At 28.8% G+C, this 21,423-nt stretch overlaps 4 protein-coding genes across 9 annotated transcripts; 2 read left to right on the top strand and 2 right to left on the bottom strand.

The window, feature by feature from the left end:
- Positions 1-400: 400 nt before the first annotated feature.
- LOC126836199 (uncharacterized) lies at positions 401-3,601 on the top strand. The gene is made up of 3 exons (XM_050569392.1): positions 401-794; positions 2,158-2,259; positions 3,334-3,601. The coding sequence occupies exons 1-3, from the start codon at positions 495-497 to the stop codon at positions 3,472-3,474; spliced, it is 543 nt and encodes a 180-aa protein (XP_050425349.1). The 5' UTR covers positions 401-494; the 3' UTR covers positions 3,475-3,601.
- On the bottom strand, positions 3,472-4,641 carry LOC126836197 (uncharacterized). Its single transcript, XM_050569391.1, has 5 exons — positions 4,488-4,641; positions 4,266-4,380; positions 4,006-4,197; positions 3,774-3,938; positions 3,472-3,702 (listed from the first exon to the last, which is right to left on the bottom strand). Exons 2-5 carry the CDS (start codon positions 4,356-4,358, stop codon positions 3,592-3,594), a joined length of 561 nt encoding a protein of 186 aa, XP_050425348.1. The 5' UTR covers positions 4,359-4,380; positions 4,488-4,641; the 3' UTR covers positions 3,472-3,591.
- A 3,095-nt stretch (positions 4,642-7,736) lies between these two features.
- LOC126836269 (protein pigeon) lies at positions 7,737-15,686 on the top strand. 2 transcript variants are annotated; one of them, XM_050569524.1, is made up of 17 exons: positions 7,737-7,930; positions 8,021-8,148; positions 8,226-8,295; positions 8,389-8,580; positions 8,711-8,757; positions 8,854-9,030; positions 9,256-9,423; positions 10,148-10,304; positions 11,074-11,384; positions 11,586-11,762; positions 11,842-12,075; positions 12,141-12,323; positions 12,391-12,611; positions 12,683-12,897; positions 13,311-13,517; positions 13,577-13,651; positions 13,717-15,685. In XM_050569524.1, the coding sequence occupies exons 1-17, from the start codon at positions 7,858-7,860 to the stop codon at positions 13,788-13,790; spliced, it is 2,709 nt and encodes a 902-aa protein (XP_050425481.1). In that variant the 5' UTR covers positions 7,737-7,857; the 3' UTR covers positions 13,791-15,685. The 2 variants fall into 2 exon arrangements, with proteins under 2 accessions (XP_050425481.1, XP_050425482.1); XM_050569525.1 differs by lacking the exons at positions 7,737-7,930; positions 8,021-8,148; positions 8,226-8,295; positions 8,711-8,757 and having other exon boundaries at positions 8,459-8,580; positions 13,717-15,686.
- LOC126836268 (endoplasmic reticulum metallopeptidase 1-like) lies at positions 13,817-21,149 on the bottom strand. Of its 5 annotated transcripts, none has more exons than XM_050569519.1 (16): positions 20,837-21,057; positions 20,641-20,754; positions 19,434-19,599; positions 18,779-19,364; positions 18,456-18,715; positions 18,268-18,388; positions 18,028-18,203; positions 17,830-17,959; positions 17,532-17,761; positions 17,255-17,447; positions 17,003-17,187; positions 16,776-16,931; positions 16,386-16,594; positions 16,208-16,323; positions 14,297-14,472; positions 13,817-14,212 (listed from the first exon to the last, which is right to left on the bottom strand). In XM_050569519.1, the coding sequence occupies exons 3-16, from the start codon at positions 19,446-19,448 to the stop codon at positions 14,048-14,050; spliced, it is 2,718 nt and encodes a 905-aa protein (XP_050425476.1). In that variant the 5' UTR covers positions 19,449-19,599; positions 20,641-20,754; positions 20,837-21,057; the 3' UTR covers positions 13,817-14,047. The 5 variants fall into 5 exon arrangements, with proteins under 5 accessions (XP_050425476.1, XP_050425478.1, XP_050425479.1 ...); XM_050569521.1 differs by having other exon boundaries at positions 20,689-20,754; XM_050569522.1 differs by lacking the exons at positions 20,641-20,754; positions 20,837-21,057 and adding an exon at positions 21,064-21,149.
- Between the last annotated feature and the right edge of the window lie 274 nt (positions 21,150-21,423).

Genomic DNA, 21,423 nt, shown 5'->3' with positions numbered 1-21,423 from the left:
AAGAGAAGAACAACAAAAAATTGTTTTTGGTCCACCTTAACGGTTACATATTAAAGAAGTATGCTGTATCATGTTACATGTATATTTAAAATCAAGCATTCATATGTCATCACCATCATGGAAGCTGTACATTGTTATACATTTTTTTTATTACATATAATATAATAATATGATAAAATATTAATTGTTTTGGATTTTGCCTCTTCTGCGTAAGCAATGGGGCGTGCCCGTACAACTATTTTTAAACGTAGTACTTAAATCTTATTTAACGAATGGCCAAATTAACTTTAAAATGTATATTTCTCATAATATACTGCGTTAGTTTGTCACACTGACTTAACATGTGTGATTATTCATTTTTGATAACCTTCTTCATTATCAACACTGTACTAATAACAAGTACATTTTATATTATATGATAGTTATAGATTTCAGTTCGCGATTTTAATATCTTTTGAATGTGTTTTTAAGTTTAAAGTAAACTTTTTTGTATAATGATGAATGTTATTAGAAGATTTTATAGTAGTAATAAGCTAGCCCCAAGTGGCCCGGCGACAGAAACCAATGGTGCATTACCCATTGATTTAGAAGGCCGGCACAGACATGTAAGACATAGATTAACGAACATGACTGATGAAGAACGGGCTTTTCGAAGGAAATTTTTGCATTCTCAACATTTAACTCCTGATGAGCCGAAGGTTGTACCTGAAATGTATGAAGAATTGTATAATCCTATCAGACGTTTTTATAGAGCTCCAATGAATGCGTTTCAATCAGTTTTAGAACCAACATTAGTGAGTATTAATTATTAAAACTACAATTTTTGTATAAAATATTAAAACAAAAATACATTCTTAAGCAATGAAAAAATGTAAATACAATAAATATTAAAGTAAAGGTAAGCAAATATGGAGGTAAACTGAATTAGTAATTGAAACATATTGAATCAAACAATTTTTACATTAAACATAAATTGCATGAGAAGGAAACCTCTCATTAGAGGTACGTAAAAAAAACAGTTATATTTAATACCTCAAATTGCATAGCCTATACTCCGTGGATATTAGCCAATTATTATCCGTTTATCTAAACCGTACATGATGAGTATATGTATATCATTCAAAGATAAACTAATAAAAAAAATGTTTGGTAGTATTTTAGTTAATAAATTTTACTGTCATCCTTCACTATACATACAATCTTTGTAATCTGTACTTGTAAAATTAAATTTAGTAAATAAAGTAATTAACAAATAAATTATTTATTTAATTCAAAAATAATTAACCTAAAGTTCTTGTAATTATATCCAATTTTTTCAAAAATATTTTTTACAAACTTAGTTTATATTGACGCCCCTTACGAAAAGTAGCACACAATATCGTTCACAGATTCTTACGAAAAGTAGCACCGTTCAGTTCTTACGAAGGCTAGCACCGTTAGGCTATTGTTCCTATTGTTGAAAACGGTGCTACTTTTCGTAAGAAGCCTCGAATGGTGTTAGTTTCTGCTAGAACTTGAACGGTGCTACTTTTCGTACGGGGCGTCGATATGATCTTGCCTTATTTCGTTTTTATTCTGTGTCATTTTTTTTTTTTTGTAAAATGCATTATTTTTCAGATGCTATAAACTTGTATGGTTCAAAATAGTATTATTTGTAATATTAATAGCTTATACAATATTGATGGCATAGTGCACAGATGACATAAGTGCACTAGGCTATCAATATTCATATTTGTACATGTTCTTTTAGGCTATGTTTTTTATGCTCTTTTTGGCATTATCAATTTGCGCTCTTTTGTAATGTACAAATTTAATCACAAACAAATTTGTCCTTATGTACCATATGTATCTTGATTTGATTAATATACTGAGAGGCAGTGCTTTGCATATTGACGCCAATCAATGTTATTTACCAATGATATATACATCTTTTTTTGTATTTAAATTTTTATCAAGTTTGTTATCCAAGTAAATAGGTTTCGTATGAGAAGCTAGTCAACATCTGTTACACAGTGTGCAAAAGTAAAATTTGATACCTCTATTAACAAGTCCTTAATTGATTCCATTCAGATTTCAAACTTTTCCAATAACTTTTTTTCTATAATTGTAAATCTAAGAAATGATCATGTGTTTATTAATTACAATATTTGTCTTTAGGGTGAACGGAGAGCCTTTGAAGTACGATTTATGACTGGTAAATTATTAATGGGAATTGCAATTGTTTATGGTGTCACATACTACTTTATGTACAATACTAATGTAAGTTACAATATTAATTTAAATATATTATATATATATATATATATACAGAGTAATTCATTAAGGATAAGACACTAATTTTCTCAGAATATATTAATATTTTTAACACTATTTTTTTCCAAGATTTTTTGGTACTTATTGTACTATATTTTTCAATATCTTGAAAATGTTTATCACCAATCCTTGAAGGCCAAAAAGGGGATTTTAGTTTTTTTTTAATGTCAAAATATGTTTTTAATTACATAAATTTGTAGTCAAAAAATAAAAAAATATTTTAGCGTTTGAGTTTTGAATTTTCATTTATTTGTTCATTAGCTATGACTTTGATAAGATACTACATTTTCTCTTAAAGTTATCATGTTTCTTCGGTTTTCCAAAACCGGTAGCACATAAAGTTCATATTTATGTTCGAATTGTCCATTTGGTGATAACATTCTAACAAAAAAAAGTCACTGGTATAAAATGACTGAAATAATGATAGACAAATGGTTCTTATCTCCAGATTACACAGGTACACAGGTTGGTTTTACAAACTCACTTTATCAAATTATTTTTATGCGTGTAATAAAACTACTCGTCTTTATAGCAACGATTGAAAATATTAAGAAATACAGTTAGTTTAGTAATTGTCGTGCTGTAATGTTGTTAAAATAAAAGCACATTAATAAAAAAAAAAAAAAAAATACAGTCAAAAAACAGATCTTTATAAAGTCATAACAAATGAACAAATAAATAAAAATTCAAACACTAAAATATTTTTTTATTTTTTGTCTACAAATGTATGTAATTAAAATATGTTGCTATTTAAAAAAAAACTAAAGTCCCCCATTTTGGTGATGAAAATTTTTAAAATATTGAAAAATATAGTACAATGTGTACCAAAAAATGTTGGAAAAAAATATTGTTCAAAATATTAATATCTGCTGGGAAAATGAGTGTTTTATCCTTCATGAATCGCCCTGTGTGTGTATATATATATATACAGGGTGTATATAAGTATGTCCCTATAAATATGTATAAAAAAATTGAGTTTTGATTACTAATTCTTTAAATATGCATTTTTATATTTTGTAGACTTGGGAAAGAATGTCGGGTTGGAGAGTACATCAATCTCGCGTTCAATCAGTTCCTGGGGATCCAGACTATCCAAAAGTATCTGATCGTACTCTGCCCAAACATTATGCTGACAGAAATTTCAGTAACTCTCCAATATAATTGATTAATAGATATTTTATTGCAAATTTTTCTGTAAGAGTTATTAAAATGTAGAATAAAGTATATGAAGTATAAAATATAAAAAAGATGTTGTAAATTATATAAAATAATAAAAGTCTACATATTATGGACTGAAGAAAAATTTATTATATTTGGTATACCATTATGATTGATTTTGTATGCCAAAACCATGATTCTTCGCGCTAAAAACATCCTGCTTAAATAATCCTAAAATATAAATAATATATGTTTTTATACAATTATCTTAATGTCGATTGATAGTTTAAAATTAAACTTGCCTCAATGTTTCCATGAATTATAACCAAATCATATTTTCTTTTCAGTCCATCAATATTTTCGTAAGTAATACCCATATCTTTATGTTTTATATCACATCTAGGATTAACAAAGATGGTCCTACCACATAACAATGCTGGCTCTAATGACAAAAGATTCATTTCCACCTGCAAAATTGTAGTTGATAAATAACGCGTATTCTGTTTATATTATAGTATTATTTGCGTAACATACATCAACGAGACAGTCATTTTTTCTAACATCTAGTAAAATTATTATGAGGTCAGCGTAAATATTAGAGAATGTTGACAATGCTGATTTTACACTATTTGCTTTAAACACTTGTATTTTATTGGAATGATTGTTTTCATGGTAGTCCGTCATTGCGTCAGCCAGTTGCGTGCTCCAATTAGAATTTCCGATAAGCTATCCAATACAATTTTACATGAGTTTTGTTAAGACTTTTACACAATAGAATGATCAAAGACACATACCAATATTGAAAATAATTGTTTGGTTGCTGCTTTGGCATTACATTTAAACACTTTTTGTTCGTCGGTATCGGACCAAATTGATGTGCTGCTCATGTTGATTATATAAAAGTATTAACTAAAATAAACAATATTTTATTCGTTATCAGATGATTCGGTAACGGCATTCGATAGTACTGCTAAAGTGCTAGCTAGAGAAGACAAACAAACTATAGTCATACGCACATGTACTAGGTAGTAGGTATATTTTACTATTTAAATTTTAATTTTTAGTATTTACTTTGTAAATAACCGACGGCCGACAAGTGACAACCGTTTCTATAAGATTTCGCGGGAAATTAATTTAAAGACCCTATCTTATCTTTAACTACTATTCGATTTAAATCACGATTCACAAAGTCCAATCTACCTTGGTTACTCTATGACTGGCATTCGATCATATGTTTTCAAGTGATAACAAGTTACTACTTTGGTTATGACCACGGTTGTAGATAGACTGGGTTGCTACCACAGATATATATAATAAACTAGATTGCTAACTGTACATGCCACCAATAGAGAAGATTGAAGCAGCCACTTTCCGCCATCTTGGTGGGAATTAGAACCTTATCACGTGAGAATAATATATGTTTTAACAATCACAGATATATATATATAATATTGATATAATAATATATACAGATATATATAATATGCATTGATAACACACATAAATTCCAACAGAATGGCGGATCGTCGGCTTCAATTCTTATCGCTAGTTAGCAATCTAGTTTATTATATATATCTGTGGTAGCAACCCAGTCTATCTACAACGGGTTGCTACAGTTACCACGAATGTTGCATGACACGACTTGTAGTTACTCCGACATTGCTTTATCAGTCATTTGCCACGAATATAATCTACTTCGAATATACAATTGCTACGATTAGACGGTTAGTCCGAATTTAACATACTCCGACATCGTAAAGTAATTAAATGAATCATACAACAGTTAACTCGATATTGTGATACCACGAAAGTATTTTATTTCGACTATACATGATAAGAATACTTGACCACCGGGCACCGACTATTCCGTGTAATCTGTGATTGTATAATGAAAATATATTATATATTATTGTCAGTATTTATATGTCTTAGATTTTGAACTCGTTTGGTGTACAAACAGGGAAATTACAAATTACTATTTAAATATAGTTGTCGCTAGTACTGTATTGTGGGCCGAATGAGTTAATTTCTGTAATGGGCCGAACACTGTCCATTCCGCAACTAAATCCAACTCTACACAAAAGTTTTTGACTAACTACTGATAAATTTAAAGACAGAATCGGGTTATTGTACATAATGAATTTAATATATTAAATTCATTAATTACGTTTTATAGTGTATTCTTTATTATCAATTGCACATTTTAGTTTACAGTATATCTTTCTTTTAATTATTGGTTAAAACCCTTTGGCAAGGGCATTGTAAGGGTTATATTTAATTAGTTGACATACATAATTGAATACAGTAGGCTATACATTTGAAATAGAAAAGTTAAACAAAAAAGATAGAAGAATTTTATAAACAATTTTTTTTATGAATAATAAATATAAATCTGATTGTAATATATAATTTAGAATGTAGGTGATTGATTCAAATTAAGTCCCAAGGGTTTCAGATAGATTTTTGAATATATATTGTTGTTAATCCGTTGTGATTGGTATTATAAACAACTTTGAGGTTTTGTATAATTGTATGACACTGAGAGACGAGAGTCACTTAAAATGGACAATAACTTACAATATAAAAGTTGGTTTTTAATCATCATATCATCTGCTAGCGGTGCTTAATTAGACATACTTCCCAATGTTGGATTTTAATATATGTATGCATTTTTCGACAATTTTTCTAGGTTTTTTAGGAAGGCAATTTGCAATTTTCTCTTTTGAAGATCTCCAAAATTATTTTTTTGAAAATTCAATGATAATTTATTCCCGAATTACATTTGAATTTATTTTAGGCATAACATTTTAAATAAAAAATGGGCTTCCTAAGAAACCCAGACAATTTGACAACAAATCCACGCATACTTTAAAAATTAAAATCCAACATCGAGAAGTATGTCTAATTAAGCACCGCTAAAACGCATGAAAACTAGTTGTGCTCCGACCCCTTTAAGGGGTAGATTTACTAAACCCTCACAATGTATAGGGAAACACTTTATCAATGGGGTGGCGTTTTTATTTCTTTGATATTTATACTTAATATTTTTTTATAAAAAACACGCTGCGGTCCCCTTAATGTTATTTTAACTTTGAGTTACTTCTTGCTGAACAATTTTAAACTTGTTTTTACTCAGATGAATACATGCGAAAAAATCTTGGTCATCCCATATGGTTATGTGGTCAAATTTTGTCGACAATAAACAAGGTCTTCGAATTTCGTTGAAATATTGGTTTATAATATAACCTAAAAAGTAAACTTCTGCGTCACTATTATGGTCGCTACTACTGCTACTAATCTAATTATTTCAGTCATCTAGAATTAAATATGCATACAATTTATATCAAACGTGTAGGTAATACAATATTTATAATTTAAGCATCCGTTTTGAATTGAATTGGTAGTTACATTGAAATAACTACCTACAATGTAACTGTTAATTCTATGTTTTGTTACATGCAATCATAAAGTATACCTCATCACAATAATTCGATAAAAAGTTTTAAGTGTGTAAAAGCAAGCAAATAACTAATAATAATATAGGAATATTATATTATAAAACAATAGGTAGTAGATATTTTAGTAAAATTAAATATTACTTGATAATATTGATACTAATCTCAATTCTCAGTTTAAAGTTTTTAACTAACTATAATATGCTAACTAACTGTGATTAATATTCAGCTAAAATTTAACCGAAAGAGTCAAATAGATAAAGTCAATTTTTTAGTTTAACAAAGATTAACATTACATAAAGTTTAAATTATTTTAACAAGCAGTTGATAAAATGACCTTAAGTATACTATATTTGTATCGATAAAGTAACAGAGTGAATAAGTATTACAATTTTACAGTTTATCAATTTATTATTTATAGTTTTATATAAATTAGTTGTTGGGTCATGTCAGTGTAAATGGAATTTAAGGTCCATATAATGTTTATCAATGTAAATGTCCTTTAAAATAGCGAAATCATAACATTAAGATTTTTTGATAAGTCATGTCGATGTAACTGGAATTCGAAGCAATAATTAAAAATGGAACTTCGATGTAACTGTAAATCGTGGCATAAAAAAAATTAACGAAAACATATTTTCGTTGTAAATGTATTCGTGTCAATTGTCGTCGAAGCAATTGTCATTCGTGACAAAAATGTCGGAGTAACATAACATCGTAGCACGCAACATTCGTGGTAACTGTGTTATCCCATCTACAACCATGCCACTGAATATCTAATCAATATATATATATATATGTATTATTTTCTGTGGTACTAGGATTAATTGATGTATTGTTTACCAATACAAATTTAAAAAAAACAATAATTATGATTTTTATAATATTTTATCTTACAAATTAATATTTCTATAACTTTTTGAACTTGATTATGACTTCAGTACTTCAAAAACTATTTGATATTCCGAACGTCTTGTTACATTTATTAGAAATTGACAGTAAAGGTTTGAACTAATATATTTTATATTATAGTTATAAATTCTGTTTTTTTAAATAATATATTTATATTTATTTATTGAATATGATTCGAATAGACTTAAATCGATGTAAGATCTTGGGTCAAGAACAAAACGGCGAGTTTCTTCTTAGTTGGGACCAAAAAGGCAATGGAGGCAGTTATACTGTGGTTGGATTGTTCTTTTACACAATAAGAAAAATACAAGTATTTCCTTGATTTTATGATAATTCTCACATGAATAATTCTTAAAAAAATGACGTATAAACTTATTTGTTTTATAGGTCCTTATAAAGTTAAATAATTCAGTAAACATTATACAAGCTTCTGTTAACTACAAAAATTCTGTATTAGGTATATTATTTATGTTTATATATATTTAATTATTTAAAATATCAGTTTTAAGTGCAATTTTCTTATGAAGTTTAATTTTTGTTTAATATATAGCATATGTATCTAAAGAACCGTTTGAAAATTCTACTGACCATTACCGCGCATTTATAATACATTTAAAACAACCTTTTGCAAATCCAATTGATTTAAATGTTAGCAGTAATCGTCAAACAATGGTACAGTTTTTGTATAGAAAACGAAAACAATCTGATAATGAACGATTTTTATTGTTTGCTCATGAAACATGTAAGACTTTTGTTACTTTTATGTTGTTATTGCCTTATAAATAAATTACCTATAGCATTTTATTTTAAATAATCTGTAGTTATTTGCTAACATTTAAAATTTTTAAGTTACTAACACTATTTTTATTTAGCTATAACACTATATCATTTGGAGGAAAATACTTCCGAAAGTAATGAGGTGTGTTTTCCCATTAACAGCTTGCTTTGATAAATGGTATTTATGGTTAAGTGCTAAATCGGTATTAATAAAAAATTTTATTAACACATTTTATAGAATTCTCTTATTGTGAAAAATCGAGAAATAGTAGTAAATCAATTTTCCTGGGCCCAATGGGAGCCGCAGTATCAAAGTTTATTTTACATCCATTATTCAAATACAGCATATAGTGATGGAACTGATGCTAGCTTATCGGCTTTACAGTTTCATGATGAACCACATCATGAGACAGTGGTATGTATAATTAAATTATTTTTATTATATAGCTTTGTAGCCAACAAAGTAGCATGTTTTAATTCTTTAACTGCAATTTAAATCTAAAGTGTAAGTTTTAATGTTTAGCTAATAAATGTTCAACATAATATAATAATGGTTTTTTTTATAGTTTTAAAAATTATTGATGAAATTCTTTATCTGAACTATAAAGTTTAATGTTCACATTTATTGTTTTTTTTACAGTTCAATGTTCCTTTAAATTTACCAAACAGAAGTAAAACTGCAAGAGATCTTCCTAATGGATATTATGATATTCCTGTACCTTTATGTGTACATGATAGTATGTTGGATATTCGTGTACTTACAGATGCACGAGGATTTGTAGCTGTTTGCCATTATTACTTGTACCAAGTATGATGTTAATGATAAATATAATTAATTATAATTTGTATTTGTATGATATAAATAACAAAATTTACTATTGTGATTATAATATAATTGTGGCTTTCTCCACATAAAGGCCCCATCGCCCAGGTCTTTTTTCAAAAAATTATTTTAAATGATCTGTCATAATAAAATATATCTATGGTAAAATGCCAGCATGTATATTATGTATAATATGTATATTTTAGGATGGTCCTTAAATTTGACATGGCGTTGGATGGTCATCATTCAGCTCCAAATATTGGGAAAATATTTTTCGAATTTCCTTGGTCTTTTTGTTCTCAAATGTATACTGTCACTCAACAACTGTTGGAAATGGTCGGAGCTGACACCGAAATTGATGTGCAAACAGGGAGATCAAAATATATGAAGAAAAAATTAGAGAAATATTTTTTCAATATTTAGAGCCAAATGATGGCAATCCAACGCCATGACAAATTTAAGGACCACCCTAATATATACATTATACATATACATATTATACATAATATACACACTGGCATTTTACCATAAAAATGTTTTATTATGGTGGTTAGGTTGATGATGACTTGACATGTTTGATACTAACTAGTTAATAGAAATTGGTTGCCAAAATCAGTGCAGGCTATCTTTATAAATGTATTTTTTTCTATATTATTTGTTGATTTTTGAACTCTTAGGATTTTCAAAATTTTATTACTATTGATTTTAGGGTGTTAATGCTCCACCAGTGATTGATCATTTGAAAAATGTGTATATGGCATTTTCCGTCACTCTTCTTCATCATGGCAGTGTAGCTCATTGTAATATATCCAGTGTGCCTATTACTCGTGCCTATGAATCACGCCCAATATTTACCATGCAAGGAGGTAGTTTTTTCATTGTTTTGAAAATGCGTGTGTTCTATTTTTAGTTTAAATTCGAAATTAAAAAGGTATTGTTTTTACAATGATGTGTTTTTTTATTTATTTATTTTTATTTGTGTTGCATCCACAATATCTTCTACATTTAAATTGCTAAATCAAATTCTTCATATAGCAAGTCAGAAATTGTACCTTAAAGGTATTTTAATGGGTCAGAAATGTAAACACTTCCCCCGTTCCCCATATCAACTTTTAAAATCACTCAAAAAATTTACCCATTTTTTAAATTAAAACTACTGCTTGCTATAACTTTTTTTTTTAAATAGTCAAATTAGATCCAAATTAAAATGGATTATAATATTCTAAGTTATTTAAATACAGTAGTACTATTGATATTGACTAACCAAAAAATAATTTCCCCCAGAAGGGGTAAAAACTATTCTTTTTTTTTCAAACATATTTTTATGACTTAATGTTTGAAAATGAAACTGAGATAAATCTAGTGGGGCTCAAAACATAAACAATTTTCTTAAAAATCTGTGGTCAAATTTTTTTTTTTTGGAAAACCAAAAAAATGGAAATCACATTTTGTTGTCTATAATTTCCAGGTTTTTTTAATTTATATTATTAAGTAGTTTTTTGAATTATTGTTTTATACAGAGTTATTTTGTTTTATGTAATCTTAAGAGCATGTGGAAGTTTTTGAGTCCACATTATTTATACATTTTTTTTTTTGTTTCAATAATGTAATTCAATTTTTATGTAATTATTTCAGATCAACACTTACTTGTTCATTTTCCAAATATTTGCACATTACTATTGGATGTAGGTCCGGATCATGAACCTGGATGTCATATTGTTATACCCAGTCAAGATGAAAATAAAAATCGATTAGGTAACATCGCTACAACTATAGGATCTGCAGGAACAGTGATAGATTTGACTTCAATGACTTTATATGAAACAAAAATTACCAAACGTCATTTAGTGGAAGCTTTTAAAATATCATATGCCAATTTAGCTAATCAACAGGCTATTTTACATTATTTCATGGTACACAGGAGAGATATGGATATTGTCAATCAAGTAAATAATGTAAAAATATGTAAAATAAGATATCTGGGCTAGGTTAAAAATGATAGGTAATATAGGATAAATAACATTTAATTGAGAACTTAACTTGTTAGTTATGTATTGTTAATAAAACTTAAAGAAGTTATTTTATAAGTTACTAAAATAATAAAGTTAAAAAAAAATGTAACTACCTTGGCATTTAAAACTGTTTAGCTTTTGAATTCAATTGTGGCCAACATATTAAATATTAACTGTTCAAAATTACTTCAAGAAATATTTGTTGGGAATACGTACGCTCAAGTCAAGCGGAATTTATTATCAGATGCTGTCGGTCTTGCTAGATATTTACCGTTAACGACATCTAATCATTCTGTTCCTCTGGATGTGAAGGTATTTGATGGTTGAGTTATTGAAGTCTAATTTATATTTTACTTGAAACAATTTGTTTTATTATTAATTTAAAAAATAGATAAATGGTCATACATTAACATTGTTACAAGAGACTTTAGAAAATCCTAGAGTTATGTTATTGTCACCACGACAAAGATTAATTCCATTTCGTGATGATTTATGGACAAGATTGTGGGAATTGTTGCCTGGTGGTTCAACAGCAGCAGACAATGCTTCTAGTAGACTCGAAATTTCACGATTCTCTAACAAATATGTTGCCAACAAATTAAATATTTCATTAGTTTGTTACCAAGTAAATACATCATGATTCTAAGTACTATACACTTATGTTATATTTTGTTAAAAATAACATTTCAGCCTGAAGTGCTTTCTCGATGCAGTACTCCAATGTCACCCGGAGGCTCCATGCTTGCCAATAGTATGGCAAATATTGCCATATCTGATATATCACATTCATTTCAAATGGCTGCTGTTATATTATTACCATTTATAGAAGTTGATACATCTACTGCTAGCAAACAAGAGCATGTTATTTCTGTTGTATGTTAGATCGATTACTATTATACATTTATTTTTTACTTAAATGTATTATATATTAATGCTTTAGAATCTGCGTGAGTTGAGCATGCATTTATTAAAACAAAGTTCAATGCAATCTAATACACTACGTAGCCGATCAATGCCTGAACCTAATGCAATGCACGTACATGCAGTGGCTACAAAATATGCATCGTCACAATTAGAAATCTCTCGGTCCTTATGTGCTCACTTAACATTAGCCGCTGGTGTGGATGCCAGACAACAGAAACTAACTGGTTTTCAATTAATGTATGGAAAACAACAACATAAATGATATTCATGTTTCTAATCTTTGTACTAATTAACTGATATTATTTTAGTGATTACATTGAAGAAGAGCAACGCAGATCATTGTTTACAGTATTACAGCGATACGCCCATGCTGCTGATACATTAGCTTTTCCATTACCCCAAGGATTTTCATCATTTATTACATATCTTGGATATAAAGTTTTATCAAACTCTATATTTAACCAGCATATTCGTTGTAACAGTTTTTTACTGAATGTAGATGTTATGAAAAAAATTCTAACTGGTATGTACCTAATTAATTTTGTGCTTATGAGAACGCTATCCACTCGTAATTTGTAGTGTAAAAGGGGGTTTATACCATACAATACTAGTACTAGTATACCAGTACTAATACTAGTGATAGTACTAGAGCTCCCAAATTTGTATTGATAAATAGAGGAGAATATTATCTGTGCTCAAGCGGCAATTTTTTGATGGATAAAATAATTTTTTTTTTACTGTGAATATTTAAAGCTTAGGGTTTCCTCTTGTTACTGAACAAATTTAGTGATTTTACAACAATTCCAAGACTCTTTCGATTTGATTCGTGAAAATAATTACAATTTTGTCTAAACAATAAAGGTTCTTATTACTGTATTAATATGTATTGTACTGTTACTTTTATTAAATGCTACCTATATTGTACTCAATGTCTAGATATTGTTGATAATAAAGACGGAGTGATGAAGAAATTGGATCTTATACAAAATCTACCACATTCTCGTGCTAAAAGGTTAATGAATCAATGGTCACACCCGATATCAATAATGTTAAGGGCTAGAGAACATGCGTCTGAAATATTAGGTGGAATGACTACTAGATTATCTCATAATCGCCGAAACATTAAATATCGACAAAATTTAAGCAAGTTTCAATTTTATTTTTATTTAGGAATGGCTATATTATTATGTAATGCTTTTTAGGTGCAACTTCAGCTTTTCCATCACAACATCGAATGTCGCCTTTGGAAACATTTCTTGAACTTCTTACAGCTAAAGGTTAATTCTTTTTAGTTAAATAGTAGTAGTAAACAATTGATGTTTTTAATACTATTCGTTTTCAGCTGTGCTAGCTGATATAGATTATAACTTGCTGGTCGATGCTACAGTTTCATCTACAAAAGATATTTTAAACTAAATACTATCAAGAAATGTAACACAATATCATAGTACATAAGTCTTTTATTATCGTTGTAATATTAATGTTTCACATTACATACAAATATTTGGTAAATATAAATTAAATCAATTATGCATACATTAAAAAAAAAACATCTTAATACAAAATTATATAGAGAGGAAAAAAAAGACATTTTAATAAATTGTAAAACGATAGAAAAACACGGTTGTTTCTAAATGTATTAGAGAACTTAAATTTTTTATTTTTTTATTGTTTTAAAGAGTGTACGATTTATAAGAAGAACTCCAATCGGTTGTTGTTGTCCATTGAGGAAGTTGTTTGAGAAATTTCTGTAATTGAGTAGTAGTTTTATGTGATCCATGCATGCGGTGGCCAGATAATCCAACTTCAATTTGCGGCCCAGTATGACCTTTTGGTACCTGAATTAATATTATTAGACAGAAAATTTAAATTTCTGATTGAAATGAAAGCTGAAAATACAATTAAAGTTTAAATTAAATTACCTCGAGATCAACCCAAAAATCCCACGGTACAATATCATTAGCGCAAGAGTAGTAAATAAAATAAGTAGGCCGACCATTCCATCGAGGCCCTTCAAATGGTTTACTATTACTCACACTCCAGTCTTTTAGTTTAACGTCATTGTATGGTGATATCACCATGGTAATGTGGTCAGGACCTATATAAAATTATAGTTGCATACTTAGTTCCAATATGCAAATATTATTAAATACAGATTTTAGTCAGTAGAAATATTAGTGACAGGCATTTAACTTGGAATGCCTATTTTAAAGATAAACAAGAAAACCACAACGGTCGTCTCTATTTCATAAGTCTTCTGCTATGCTCAAACATGAACAAACAAAATCATCTTTTACTCAATAAAACCTTGTTACCTTGCCTATGTGGACATATGGTATTATTTTATGGGGTACAGCCAAGCCATATAACAAACTTACTATACAGTCCTTTCTAATCAATTTGCTGCGTAACATCTCTCAAGCTCAGTAGTGTATACGGCATATACTCTTTTTCTATTTTTGATTATTGCGTTTGTTTAAAAAAATTATGTGATACAATGTATACGGTTTACTCTCTACAAAATTATTGTTAAAAATTATAATATATGAGCTGGTGAAAATGAAAGTGGCGTAAGTCACATTAGGTTGTTTTGAGAAATAGAAGGGTTTGTGTTTTGTATTTCACACAAACACGGTATCTTACCGAGGTAACTTATGAAACTTTAGGTAGCGCTCTCTTGCGGACAAAGGCTCAACTTGACTTACAGTTACTCCACTGACTAAATGACTCTTTTAGAGTATACTAATATGCTCTAGCGATATTGCAGATTTTTTTAAAAATTTTGACTTGCGTCACTTTCATTCTCAACAGCTCATATACTATTATGTATTGATCAGTTACCAGGTTGTTGAGTATAGGTTTTAAATTTAAAAAATATTTAACGGTACCTGAACCTGATGTTTTAAAAATTATTTTTATTTTCCTTAAGTGATTAAATTAATTGTCAGAGCAAGAACACTCTTTTTAGTAGATATAATTTTAAATTGAATTTATTATCAATACACCGCTGCTAAAGTTTCTTGTTGGTATGTCACAAATAAATAACTCCACGGTAATCTCAACATAATAACCATTCACGACACTGCAGCATTATTCTAAAACTGTTTTCATAGCTAACTTCAAGGACATCCAAACAAACTTATCAAAGAACTAGGGTCCAAAATGCTTCCAGATAATTCTAAACGTTAGCTTAACAGAAGAAGATGTAGAGAATTATTGTACAATACTTAATAAATTTATAATGTAATCATATGTAAGGTGGCTCTAATAAGAACCTTTCTTCTTCTCATTCTAATTCATGCGTGTATATATTTTTCAAAAAATGTGTACAATAATTACTTATTATTTATAGCATGTATAGATTGTAATTATTTTTAATATTGTGTTTTAAAAAAAAATATTAGTCTATTTATCTATTATAATTATAGTCTGGCATGTTTTTTAACACATTTACTGAGGATGATTCCAAAAGACAAAATATATCGATTCCTATTTTTGAGAAAATGTTTTGTATAATTTATCTAATCTATTGGAGGAAGTTGAATACTGTTATTTTATTGAAATTTATTATTTTTAATTAATAATAGTTTTTTTTTGGTAACATATAATATATTTTAGTTGTAACACCGTTTAGCGTCAATAAAAAATAAGGCCTTCATTTTTTCCCGCATATGTGAGTATATATTCTAATATAATCTACAGTAAACATGTCAAGCCGGTTCTCCTGGCTTGACATATATATATATATATATATAAATTCTATATCTAAGATTAAATAAATACTATTATTTAATCTGTGATGACATCCAAATCTAATTTTAAATAATACTGACCGTTAACTGTTAATGACAGCCTTTGAATATTGTTTAATCTTTGATCTCTATACATTAATTTAAGATTTAATGGAATTTTGACATCTAATGGTTCAGAGTCTATCCAGTGGGTTTGCCTGATATACAGATAATATTGTAAATTAATTGTATACACTAAATTAAGTGGATTAACACAAACCATATAAATGTAATAACGGGCAAAAAATAAGGAAGTCCACAATAGAGTTCTTTGCTACACTCTTTGTGACTTATTTGCCGTGCATTAGCTAATTCAGGTACATAGTTTTTTATTGAATGTGGACTGTTTACATCCAAGTCTACAATCCATAACCCATTCTGAGTATCACGCAATGAACCATTATGATAATAGAAACTTCGTTCGACATGCTAAAACATTGTTTGTCTTAAATTTATTACAAAACAAGAACCAATTACGCTCCTTACAAAAACTAGCACGTTTCAAATGCTGAATGAAAAAAAAACTTCAGCACTGTTTTTAAGCAAGCTGAAGTGTTGTTTTTAGGTGCTAATTTTTGTATGGTGCGTCAATATAGATAAAAACACTCACCGACACCATGTACCTTTGTGGTGCTAAGTTATTAGAATCACCTGAGTAAGGGAAACCAAAAGGTGTAAAGACTAGAACTAACAATGACGTTAATAATATTAGTGTCAGTGAAATGAACACTGTATTTACTTTGCGAATCAAAAACACCAGAGGACTCTGAAATATTTAAATAAGTTCATTAAAACAATAGATTTTTAGTGTCATAAATGTTAGTTTTTCAAACTTACGTAAAAGCTATATACTAAAGTGAACATTGCAGATGTTATGAGGGACATTACTGTTTCTGCATGATTTCCAGAACCTGAACGACCCATTATGGGAACAACTAAAAGAAGTGCTGCATTTATCATATAGGCAGACAAAATAAATGGAATAAGCATACACCCAAAATGAAGCCACAACACAGTATGTCCTAAATAATAAACAAAATTGAATAAAAGTAAGAATAATATAATTGTATTTAAAAAAAAATGTCTTACCATAGTTTTTCTTTAGCAATACATTTTGTAACAATGTACTTATCATGTTACATACAACAAAAAGCGCAATTACAAAACCAGACCTAATATGTAACAATACGCATAATAGAAGAATTGTTATAAATAAAAGTTGATTTCCATCTCGTGAAATGCAGTACAACAAGGACTTTGGACATTGAATATTTTGTTGACCCTAAATATAAATACATTCTACATCCTCAATACATCCATTAATTTAAGTATTTTTATACATATAAATAATTATTTACTAATTTACCGATAAACATTTTTGGCCAAATAATACATAAACAAGTAATGGTACCAACATTGTAGGGATTATGTACAAAAAAAACAGCCAGGCTGGCTGAGAAAACCAACTGAGACAACAACCAAACAGCACAATACATAAGGACAACAATGCAATAGTCCCTAATGTCACCAGCCATATTAATAATGATAGGCCTGAGCATTTTAATAACGATTTAAAGTAGTCTTTGGCAGTATAACCTTTAAACATTAAATTCATAGAAACATACTTAAACAATATTTTATTTATCTAAGTAATAATTGAATACCTGTAACGTAATTGTGATTTGCATTATGTAAAATAACAAAAAAAGAAATAATAATGACACAAATATTAATTATATCTGATAAGTCTTCACTCCAATGAATAATAAATAATCCTAAAAAATCAAAAAATACCTAAAAAAAATTTAACTTACTTGAACAATGAAACATAAATTTAATTGATAAAAAACTAAAATGCATACCAAATTTCCATTACTATATTTTTCTATGTTTGAAATTTTGTTTGAATTGACTAGTTTTAAAATTAATGGCAACATGTTATCGCCAGTTCTCTGAAATGTGCCAAGAGGAATTTTGTCTACTGTGTCTAACTTTGTATGGTAAACATAACCATTTGCTGACCAGGCAAAATCAAGTCCTTAAACAAAGAATTTATTTATAACTTATTATAATTTTGTTGAAATTTTAACAATTAGACTTACCGGATACACGCCCAAAATCACGAAATATTCTATAATCTGTATCACCAGGAATAATTCCACTCTGGAATATTTCTTGGGCCATTGATGATGCCAATGGATATGGAACAGTATCAGAATACGCCTGAAATAAAAATAAAAATGTATATGTTTAAATCATTAAATAAATAAATTAATAAAAATGTACTCACTTCTAACAACCATGGATGATTTGGTCCAACTTGAAATAATAATTCTTTACCACCAGATCCACAAGCTTCCATATTAATAAATGCTCTTATACTAGAAGCCCACTTGTGTTGGGTAATAAATCCATGTGAAGCTTGCATCATATTTTCTTCAGCTCCATTGAAAAGAAAAATTATATTATTTTTCAAAGGCTTGTTGAGACGAGATATAACTCTTAATAGTTCTAACATTATTGCACAGCTAGCACCATCATCACTTGCACCTACGATACATTCTTAATTTGATAAGCACATAGTTTTTTCTTTATTTATACAGGTTTATTTACCTGGACTATCCATGACTGAATCAAAGTGACAATTAATGAGTAAACTATGACGTGAAGTATCTACGGGTCCAATTTTAACTATTACATTTTGAACATTTCTGTATACATTTGTCATGCCATCAAGAAAGTCTAAAGAAAAAGATCCACTAACTCTTTGTAGATCCCACTCTATTTTGTGCGATGAATGAGTTTGATAAATAATTGTTTTAACTTCGTCCAGCAACATCTGGATTGCAAATATTTCATTTGCTTCACTCCCAACTGGTCTAGGTCCTTTAGATGTCAAATTGACCAAGTAATTCTTAGCTCTTTCCGCAATAAAACGGTCAACATATTTGTGTTCGTTAGAAATAGTAATAGGATCTGGCAGATTCTTTTCTAACGTAGCAATCAAAGCATACACAGATACTGAAAGAGCGATACATAAAAGAAAATGGTAGGGACCACTTGGTAGTACCCTTATTTTTTTAGAATTATTCCACTGTTGATACTCTATATCTTTTACATGTTTGGGTAATAAGTCATGATTTTTGGTCGTTTTTGTTCGTAAGCGAAGTCTCGGGGTGCCCTTTGAATATGGATCATTCTAAAATATTTTTTATCAAATTTATAGTTTTATAGGAATATATAAATTGTATTTCTCGATTGTTAATACCTTAATATGAAGCATGATCAGTAAATCCTGTTTCGATTTTTTTTTTGTAAACTGGTATATTATTTTATTTAAACAAAAAAAGATGGCTAACTACACCAAAGTGTTTTTTTTGGTGTAATGGTAAGGTTTTGTAGGTGATATTTCCAAATGATCATCCTAATATACACTATAGGAAAAACAAAATAGAAAGTAATATAATTAAAAAATTTAATAATTTGTAAGTGCTTTCATAATCAGTTATGTAAAATACTTAGAAGGTGGTTTTCTAACGAATCAATACTAAATTAGGAAGTTTTATAAACATGGGTTCAACACAATGTGTACACTTGGTGGTCCTTATATCAGTTTTTTGTGAAATTCCACATTGGGTACCTATCAACTGGCTCCGAAAAAAAAAAAAATTTCCCTAATTATTCAGTCCCTAAGTCTCATTGTTTACACATCAAATTTATAATTATACAGAAAAATATATAAATTTTTCACTAGCTCTAAAATAAAGTTAAATATTTCTACTACATGATACCAAACCCTATAGCCCTAAGGGTTTGGCGAACCCGGAGCCCCAAGCTCTGAGATGACTAATAGGTTAGCTCAGTCTGGTTTTCCAGGTTGAGAGTCAAGCGCAGGGCTAACAACCCTGCTTTGTAAAAAAAAAACGCTAAGTAGTAAGTAAGTAGATAAGGAAAAATTATGAATTAGAAACACTCTTCCACTGAGTATGCTGGAAATGATAAGGAACAAAAAATTACAATGGGCTGGACATGCTTGGCGTAGTCAAAATCCACTCATACTCATAGTACTAGAACAAAACCCTAATGACAAAAAATCGTTGGGAAGACCACAATTGAGCTGGGAGGACGTAGTAAGGAAAGATGTAGAAGTATTAGGAAGAGGTTCAGACTGGAGTATATAAGCATTGGATAGGGAAAACTGGAGGCAAGGCTGTATATCGGGATAGTCCCAATGGCAGATTTACATAAGAAGACCAAAAGTATTTTAAAAAACTAAAATTTAATAATTTGTGTTATTGGGAGGAAAATTTTGGTAGAAACAAAAATACACATAGCACACACAGATAAAAGAGAGCAAGTACAGAGTACAAATTATAACTCGTTAAGGTAAATAAAATTAATTATTTTCATTAAAGGTGTGGTATTGGAAGTCTAGCAACATGTTTTTATTTAATTCTAAAAAATTTAGGACCTACTTTCAAGTAGATAGCGTACAAATGTCTTGTTTATACTTCAATACTTACTATAAAAATTCATTTTTTTACAATTGTTTATGCAAAACCCCTAAATGAATGCAGGTGAGATGTCATCTTAAGGATTATAATATATTGTAATCGTTTTATGTATAATTATAATGTTATAAAATACTGTAATTAATTAAATTATACATACCTGACACCTTAATCACAGTACTTATCTAAAATGTAAGTAACTACTAAAATTACAATTGAGGACAGCTTTATAGAAGGTTAATATTTAATAATATTACAATTATGCATAAAACGAAATTGAGTTCCGCATATTAGAATAATTACCCATTAAATATTCATTTTCCTTATAGAAATAAAAATTGTATTTAATATAAGCCCAGAATATATTCTATCCCATGATGTACCTACCTAACAAGGTGGATTTCATAAATTATAATCCACCTTGGGTATGTCAGCCGCTTATCATACAATACAAATACGAGTTTTTATCCCAGTCATACGCCAATAGATAAGTATATAAAAGACCTTATACTATTATAACGAATGTAATTTTAGCGAGCCGACGTGACTGCGCTGTCGGCGGGCTTTAATGACGTCACTAGGGTACGTGCATTCGAGTTCTCAGTATGGTCATATTAATTAAATACACATGAGCTATCTATGTATACTTAATCAATGGTATGGTAATATATCTGAATATGGTATCTAAATATAGTTGCATAACGAACTATAAAAAAGTGAGATACTGCTAGCGCTCCTCGTGGGCAA

The sequence above is a fragment of the Adelges cooleyi genome, unplaced genomic scaffold, assembly GCF_023614345.1.
Source record: "Adelges cooleyi isolate 19-005CV unplaced genomic scaffold, UGA_ACOO_1.1 ACOO_flye_CR_arks_rails_tigmint_CR_PRNA_23, whole genome shotgun sequence".
Classification (NCBI taxonomy): domain Eukaryota; kingdom Metazoa; phylum Arthropoda; class Insecta; order Hemiptera; family Adelgidae; genus Adelges; species Adelges cooleyi.
Note: the sequence above shows the minus strand (reverse complement) of the source record. Positions and strands in the feature narration are given on the sequence as shown.